At 46.9% G+C, this 8,954-nt stretch overlaps 1 protein-coding gene across 2 annotated transcripts; it reads right to left on the bottom strand.

The window, feature by feature from the left end:
• Positions 1-1,364: 1,364 nt before the first annotated feature.
• On the bottom strand, positions 1,365-4,434 carry LOC309594506 (protein phosphatase 1 regulatory subunit 3E-like). Of its 2 annotated transcripts, XM_082320483.1 has the most exons (2): positions 3,464-4,434; positions 1,365-3,252 (listed from the first exon to the last, which is right to left on the bottom strand). In XM_082320483.1, exons 1-2 carry the CDS (start codon positions 4,043-4,045, stop codon positions 2,848-2,850), a joined length of 987 nt encoding a protein of 328 aa, XP_082176609.1. In that variant the 5' UTR covers positions 4,046-4,434; the 3' UTR covers positions 1,365-2,847. The 2 variants fall into 2 exon arrangements, with proteins under 2 accessions (XP_082176609.1, XP_082176610.1); XM_082320484.1 differs by having other exon boundaries at positions 2,971-4,434.
• Between the last annotated feature and the right edge of the window lie 4,520 nt (positions 4,435-8,954).

The raw sequence follows: 8,954 nt of genomic DNA, 5'->3' as shown, positions 1-8,954 counted from the left end.
GGGACAACCTTACTTTTCCAGGCTTTAACAAGAAGGTGTTTATAAATGCTGCTAGAAGACTTTGTCTCTTACTGGATTTGCATATATATCATTAATAATCTGTGATCAAGTTCAAGCCCATAAAGTCACCCATGAAATTTAGTGTTGAGGATGAGCTTCACTGCTTGAAATCTCAGGAGCCTGTTTTGTGAAACATCCTGCTGGTATGCTACCCCCTCAAAAGGTTTAACGTTCATATTTGACCAAACAGGGCCATAAATAAAAAGAAAAGAGCAGTAATATCTGAAGAGTATTATAAAGCCATATCCCAATTCTGCCTACAAAATTTCAACAAAGAGCAACAGTAATTTCACCTAAGTCAAGATTAAAAAAAAAAAAACGTAATACAATAACTTGCCAGTGTACTTGATGGGCGTACATCCATTTAGGTATTGCAAATTTAAAGAGTTTAAGCCACAGTTGCTATACAGAGATTTTTAAATGATTAGAGACCTGCAGATGCTGCATAAATCAAACCACAATGAAAACTGCCATTCACTGGAAAACAATTTTGAAGTTCTAGAATTACAGTTATTCACTGTTAAAAATGGTTTTAGCACCGTTTGTGTTTCTAAAGCCATTAAAACAGTGAACAGGAAATCTTGTTAAACCTTTATAAGCAAAGTTGCAGCATCAGTTAATCTAAAATGCATAGAAACTATTTTTTTTTTCTCCAAGTGTTTTCAATAATCTACCTAACAGTCATTGGTTCACTATTTGGGTAAAAAAGGCCAAGCAAGAAGTGTTTTAGAAAGCTATAACACATAAATAACAAGATGTTTGGCTGTATTTCCACCAGATTTCAAAGTGCTTTCAAATGGAGACAAGTCCTTTTCCTTCTCCCCAGTATTAAGGCTCTTATAAAAAAATAAGTTTAACTAAAAGACACTTGGGCTTTCTTTATCAAATACACCACTTACTATGCTTCAATTGTGAACATTTTAAGACACTACTTCTGCAATTCTAGCTTTACAAATGTGTCCTAGCACTATATAGGATTCCTTCATTACAAGATCGGGGCCTTAATATGCTAAAATATGAAATACTCGGTACACGTTGACAGTACTTTTTTTTTTATATTCTGTTTCTATTAAAAACACAGGGATTGGAAAACTGACTGGGAAATTAAAACCAAGTTACCAATACTACAGAAAGTAGTCTTGCTACTATTTCTATTAAATCATAAACAGTGATCTAGAGAAATTAAATTAAATACTCTGTTCCCATCAAGTTTCCAGACCTCCCCCCCCCCGCCCCCGAATTTGCAAGTTTGATTATTCTGACTGAACCAGACCCTCAAGAGACGAAAGTGCTCTCAATTGCCACCAAGGTCAAAAGGTTCTACGAGAACATTACTCAAGCTGTTTGGGACACTTAATCCTTTCGAGGAACACAAAAATGCAGTTAAAAAAAAAAAAAAAATCACATTTCATTCCTAAAAAAGCTACAGAAGATCCAAAACATTAAAGGCCTGATCTTACAGCCCTTCATAATCAGAAGATCACACTGACATCGGTTTACCACTCTCAGAAGCCATATTTGTAGAGGTCCCTTTCCTGCAAACGCAGACACGCCTAAATCCTGGCAAATTAGCACCCAGATTTGGCACCAGCACAACCTGTACTCAGCTGAACTCCTGAAAAAGCCAATCAAAAAAGGAAAATACTATGTTTACTGCTAATATAATTTAAAACATACCTTTGAAAGCAGATGCCAGCATGCTCTGTAATTTTTATTGATATATTTTATATGGTAAGATATGACTTTCTGCAATTTGTTTGACTAAATTTAGCCAGCTTTGTAAAATCTGCCACTTACTGAAATTATTATGAAAAAGTTGGAGCATTTTGTTTTTCAGAAAGGAGGGTCCTGCACTGATACCTTAGCGTAAGAAATTCAATTAAACTGTTAACAGAAATAAAACTGAAAGTGTTGCTTGGGATGCAGACTAAAATTATGGATTCAACTCTTGCCATCTCTAGTTCCTTTGGTGCGATTCCATGTCTTTCCTGCTGACCTGAACACAAGCAGCTTTACGGGACCAATCCTATCGAAACAAACATCGCATCCTGACAAACCTTTACAACAACATACCACGTGAATTTTAAAACAAAACACTTACTTTATAAAATCTCTCAGTGGGCTGCATTTCAATTAGTATGTGACATTGTTTTTCTTTTCCAAATATGCTTAAACACATCCAACACAGTTCAAAAATTAAGGAGAATATGTCTTCGCTTTAAACCAATTAATCATTTTTACAGCGTGATGAAACACAGCTACACCTGGGGGCACCCGTACTCTTCTCTTTTTGGGTTCAGAGGTGTAATCTGTCCCTCAACCCTGCCCTGAGAGCAGGCCCTTAACCCTGCAGGGCACTCAACACGAGCGGGTCAGAGAGGCTCTGAACATGGACCCAGCACCTCGCCGGAGCCAGGCTTTGCTTAAGCAGCATCAGGCAACCAGTGTGGCTGGATGGGTGCCCTGTGACCCTGCCCTCCGTGTTTCCACAGCCTCGCCCTGTTGAGGCGACAGCAGATGACCCTGACCTCCGGCACCGGGGAGCGTTCGTGTGCGCGGGCGGGTCCTGGTCCTGACTAGCCAACTCTGCAAATGGCAGCCTGGCTGGGCAGCGGCTTTGGTGGTAGCCGGTAGATTGAGGTGGAAACCGCCCGTCGGCCGCACACCCGGCCTCCCTGCCGACAGCCCTGTGACAGCCTGGAAGGCTTCCCCTCGACATCGGTAGCGAAATAGGAAACAGAAATGATCCATCCGTAAACAGAATTCAGGAAAATGCCTTCCAGCCACCTACAGAGAAGCGGCTGGAAAGGAGGCCTGCGCTGGGCCGCAGACCCCCGGGCGGGCAGGGCGGCCGCCGAGGCCGGGGCGTGCCGGGCCCTCCCGTGCGGGGGCCCCGCCGGGCGCCCGCCACAGCCCTGGGCCCTCAGCGGCGGCAGGACCGGCCCGCCGGCCCCGCGGGGCTCCGCGCTCCCGCCCTCCGCGCTGAGGCGGCGGCTCCCTCCGGAGGCGGCCGCCCCCCGCCTCAGATGAAGTGGATCCAGGCGGTGCTGTCGGGGTCCTGCGGCGGGCCGGGGGCGGGCGGGCCGCGCTGCCGACCCCGCAGCCGGTAGTTCGCGCCCTCGTTGTTGTCCCAGTACTCGGCGCCGGCGACGCGGTAGCGGACGGCGAACTCCAGCGCGGCCTCGGCGGCGGCTGCGGCGGGGCCCAGGGGCAGGAGGAAGGCGAAGCGGTCGGTGAGGCCGTCCGCCGGGCCGCCCGGCTGGTAGGCGGCGGGCACCTCGGCGCAGCTGGCCCAGCCGTTGAGGGTGTAGCGCACCGACACGGCCTTCTCGTAGGCCAGGTTGAGGACGCGGACGGCGCCGCGCAGCCCCGCCGGCTCGGCCCGCACCCACTCCAGCCTCACCTTGTGCTGCCGCACCCGCTCCGCGAAGCCGGGGCTGGCGCCGGGCTGCGGCGGGAAGAGCGGCTCCAGCGGCGGCGGCGGCGGCCCGAAGAGCACCGGCTCCAGGTCGCCCAGCGCCGGCGGCTTCCTGGTCTTGAAGAGGTCGGCGGTGCGCGGCGGCGGCGCGGCGGGCAGCGGCACCTGCGGCAGGTCGGCCTCGCAGAAGTGGCGCACGGAGGTGAGCTCCAGGCCGAGGGAGTCGGCGAACCGCACCGTCTTGCGGCGAGACGGGCTCTGCTGCAGCGCCGGCCGCAGGCTGCGGTCGCCGGGCGTGGGCAGCGACTTGGCGCGGCGGCGCTGCGTGGGGCTGGGCGGCACGGCGGGCAGCGAGGGCTCCCGGCCGCGGGGCGGCGGCGGCGGCTTCTCGCCCGCCGCTTCCCGCACCACGGGCGTGGGCGCGGCGTCGCCGTCGGGGCTGCAGCCCCCCCTGCACTGCTCGGCCAGGCTGCCATAGAGGCAAGCGCTGCAGCTGAAGTTGCGCGGCAGGTAGAGCCGGGGCGGCGGGGTGGGCACCGAGGTGTGCAGCGAGCCCGCCTTATCCATGGGGCGGCCGGCGGCAGCGGCGGCTGTGCCGCTGCCTAGCGCACGGCCCGGGGCCGCCCGCCCAGCTCTCTCCCTCCCTCCCGGCGCTCCTCCTCTCGGCGGATGGCGAGGCGGTCTAGCGCCCGGTCCGCGGGCTCTGCCCCTCGCCGGGGCCCGGCGGGATCACCTCGGCGCGGTCCCCGTCGCGGCCGGCCCCGGGGGATGCCGGCGGGCGCATGGGGCCGCGGGCGGCGGGGCCGCGGCGCTCCGGCTGCCGCTGCTGCCGCGCCCGGTCAGGCAGCGACACACGCCGCGGGCCGTCCTTCCTCCCCCATGGCTCCGCGCCGTCGCCCTCGCCACCTTCCCTGCTTACACGCCCGGCTCCCCCTTCCCCAGTACCGCGGCTACGCCGTCCCTCTCCTCCTCCTCCTCGCTGTGTTCTGGGTCTTTCCTCGCGGATCTCATCCAAAAAGAGGAGGCGGGAGGGATTCCCCGGTGGAAGCATTAAAATTCATCGCGGCGCTCTCCCTCGTCCGATCCGTTACAGAAATAGCTGCTAAAAAGAAGAGGCAAAGCCGGGCTCTGGAAGATTAAAGGGGCCGGTAAGAAACAGCTGGCTTGCAAGTTGGATCTCGCAGTGTACATTTAAAGGAAGAAATCCAGCTAATCTGCTGTAATGCGTTTACAGTACATCTGCTGAATAAAATACACCTGCCGCAGCCCCACTACAGATTTCCATCTGTAGTAAAAGCAGCTCCAGGCTAAACACGGAGGGCTGATTATGAAACATAAACCGCGTTTGTTCTTTTCAGAAGAGCCTTTAATAATTGCCGAGCAATATTCAAATGAATTACAGTTTAATGAAAAGCAGACTCTGGTGCAGGCAGTTCAAGGAACTAAGACACTATTTTAGCAAGCCGCTTCATTCCAGACTTTCCTGTAATCTGGTACTCATTTTTAATTAGTAAATTGCATTAAAAACAATGATCCTGCCAGAGACGGAGCCTGACCTGTGTTGACATGTGATTCTGATTTAGCTTCTGAGCAGGAGCTTTTCACACCTTCATCATTTTATCTGCAGCACTTGGTGTTCCTTTGAAAGTCTCGGCAGTGGAAATGCGGCTGATGAGATTAAGAATGGGGGAAGTAAACCCGATAAGGACCAAGAGTTACAAAAAAAAGCCACCAGAACACGGGGAAAAGCTCCCCACTGTTTCATATGAGAACTATCAGCTTTAATTCCTTTATTAATAAGTATGAAAATAATTCCTAGGTCATTGCCACTGGGTTCCAGATCTTTTAAAAGACAGATGGTTCATAAGTAGGGAATGAAAAAATACGCCCAGCAGTGTTCAATTTGACACCATTATGCTTCCCAATGATTTGCCGTGTCATTGTCCTGCATTCACAGGATGATCATAAGTTTTGAAAAATCAAATAGTAATAACATAAAGGATTACATCTGAATTCATGAGCCCAGGATCTTAAAATTGTCTGGCTTGTCCTTTAACGCACACTACAGGAAAGATTCATTAGGGCTCTTTCCCATGCCTCCCTCCCAAAAACAAATATTTCAGGAAAATAACATGAACTCATGTTTGGTTTTCATCTACTCATACTAATTTGGGGGAGGAAACATATAGACCCAAAGAATTGTTCAAACAGGCTTTAAGAGTACATCCTTTTAAATTTTTTTTTTTTAGTTATTTCTAACTGTTGTAATTAAAATTTTCTAAGGATTTAACACTCATTTTTGCTGACATTAATTTCACTTTAGAAGCAGCAAACAGTAAGAACTTTATTTTTTACATTAATCTGCAAAGACTTTGCCGTTTTTAAACTATGGTGAAACTATCAGAACTAAGAAACTAAATTGGCTTAAATGTGACTACACATTCAGTGAATTTTGGGTACATCTTTGTGCTATACGCAGGGAACACGACTGTTTGCAGTAATTTAGCTTCTGCTGTACTTCATACAATAGGGGTGCCTTAGCAGAGTTCGACTTCCCCTCTTCTGGTAATTTTAGTTGCTTAACTTCTTCTTATCATAAACTTGTGTAATACTTTTGCTTTTTGGCTTTTTCAGGCCTCCTCTTTCCTCCCCACAACCTTGGTAATATTTCACAGAACAAAAAAAACCCAATTCCTTTCTTCACTGGTGATTGTAGGTGATGTAGTTCATGTAACCGAGTTGAAAATACAGATTCCCCGAAGTTAGTAAACCAAAGACTGGCATAAAAAATGGGAAAATCCTGTGATAAGAAAGAAAAAAATGCCAACATGGTAAGCTTGGGGCTAGTCAGGTCAAGGTGAGATGAGATGCAGAGGGACACCCATATAAACTGATTGACGTGATGAGAACACAGTTGAGAAATTTCGGTTGAGTTCAGCTCTTGTCATCATCAGGTAAAACCTGATGGTTTGTTAGCCTTGCAAGAGAATGAGAATACTGTGTGGGCACGTGGATAGTGAAGAAGAGGGTAGAGCGAGCCTTGATATAAATGCATGCCCACTGTAAATCATTTCACAGGCGATCCTGTGGAGGAGAGTGGAAGAAAACCATTTACAGGCTTTTAAAAAATCAGAATTAAATGGTGCTTAAGTCATCAAAACATCAACTCACCTGAAGGTGTTCACATTTTCCCCTGCAATTTCCCCCAGACACGGGGACACCTCAGCCTTGTCTCTGTTGAGCACTGTCACCATGTAAACTCCACCAGAATCCATAACACAGGTATTTCTCACTTTTTTTTTTTCTCTTGATCTGAACATTCCCAACATGTCTCTCTGAATCTAACATGGGAGGGGTGCTGCTGCTTTGTTTTTGCCTTCTTGCTCACTTGCCAAGGGTGAAGCTGTGGGAACTCTTAGCCACATCTTTCACTTCTGAGGGTGTCCTTGTTACTAGGCTGGTCTTCCACCTCTGACGAATTTAAGGCAGACAGTAAATGAAAGTTTCGAGCACTGAAATTCAACAAATACACACAGACATTCCCTCAAATAGCCTGCAGCCTTGTGCATCCTTCTGGGATGTGGAAACTGTGGTATGAGTTCAAAATGGGAAGCATCAGACGCCATTTGTAAAAGGAAGTTCTCTCGGTTTTGCCGACTGTAAATATTTGTACACAGCAAATGCTTAAATCCTTAGAAGCGAGCAAGCACTACCACACATAGAGAAACTATGGCTTAATATATGCAGTGGTAGGCACCCATACGCCACCCCCTCTCTATCTTAATTTAGTTCACAAAATTTTGAACATGTGAGTTTGAAAGGCTAATCTGTCTGTTCGTTTATGGTGCTATATTAAGGACATTACCCAAGGCTCTTTTCTAAATAATACTGTTAATAACAAAGCTGATAAAGAAATCGTTAGTACTGACCTAGCTAGCCCCTTTAAAGAAATACCTATTATCTTTTCACTGGAAAATAGTATTTTTATGACAAGATAATTTTGAAGGTGCCAGCAGGAATAGAGCAGTCATAATGTCAATTCTAGAGCTATACAGTGTTGCTCTATTATAGGGTAAGAAAAGTAGAAGGTCTTACATTACAATTAGCATTAACAGACTTAGGAAATGGCACTCCGGCATTGTTTTCATTCCTACAGATTCCTCTTCCTTTGCAGATTTAAACAGAATGATCATAGGATAAAAGTTTGTCCTAATAACATTGTCCTAATAACTTTTTGTCCTAATAACTTCCAGCTGACATAAAAAATTTTTAAGACAGCCTCTTGTTGTGCCGATGTAGCACTGAGTGACCCTGACATTTCTGCCGTGCCAAACTGCATTTAAAATCCATCTGATGCCGGAGAATTTCCAGCTAACCAGAGACGTTTGGTCCCCTCTTTTCTTAAGATTTGAATGATTCGCAAAGAAAAAGGCAAAACCGATGCAGGCAACAAACTGGGAGCTTTCTTCTGCTGCATTTATCAATTGTCTTGACTCCAGGTAATCTAGGAGAAAGCCGATGCCGGCGCTGGGGAGCATTAGGCAGAACTACGACGGACCCATTAATAGAGAGGAGTGTCTGAGCGCTGGGGCTTATCCAAAGTGGCCACAGTCACATGTCCACTTTAACTTTCCAGAACAGGTTTATTTTTAGTAACGGGAATTGTAGGAAGATAAAATGGATGTAAAGGCGAAGTGCGCTACGATTACATCAGCTTTCGAGATGAAGTTGTGACTCAGGATGTGAATTGGAAAGGTCAGCTTCTACTCTCATTTGTATCTGTGCAGCTCTCCTGAAGCTGATGAGCTATGTAGGTGTTACGTTAGAATATCATCCGAGAGTTTAATAATCATATATGACTACACGAGTCTGACAATGGTATTTACACTGACGGTTTGTAAGCCTTGCATGATGCACTTGTTCCGCATGCATATACTTTAAAAATACCTTCCCACACTGTTTCACATGAATGATTAACTCAGACTTTATGTATTTCCCCAAGAAAATATCTTAGTCACATCTCAGAGAAATGCCAGATCAGAATTAGGTAATATGCCTGAAGTATGTATAAAAAAAATCAAGTATTCTGTTAAAGAACAATGGTATTGATCTTCTGTACCAAATATTATCTTCACCTAACCAGGATACGCAGTCTGTATCTATTAAGATGCAAGTTGTGTGATTCACAGAGTTGTATCAACGACATTTGATGTCAAACAGAGATCAGTGAATCATTTCTGAAGGGCTGCACGTTCTGCTAGACAGAGATGTGACGCTTGGAAAGGTTGCTTTGTGGTTGGTTTTTGGTTTGTAGTGTTTTGGGTTTGTTTTGTTTTAAATATCGGGATCCAAATGAAGATATGGTATTAACAAGAAAAATCCTAAGAGTTTACCTCAGTTCATGACCTTGTGAATCTGCCTTACTGTATGATGAAGCTCACACACAATTTTATTAGTTAAGCATTAACTATCTCTG

This window comes from Platalea leucorodia (assembly GCF_965183815.1).
Source record: "Platalea leucorodia genome assembly, chromosome: 8".
NCBI classification, from domain to species: Eukaryota; Metazoa; Chordata; class Aves; order Pelecaniformes; family Threskiornithidae; genus Platalea; species Platalea leucorodia.
Note: the sequence above shows the minus strand (reverse complement) of the source record. Positions and strands in the feature narration are given on the sequence as shown.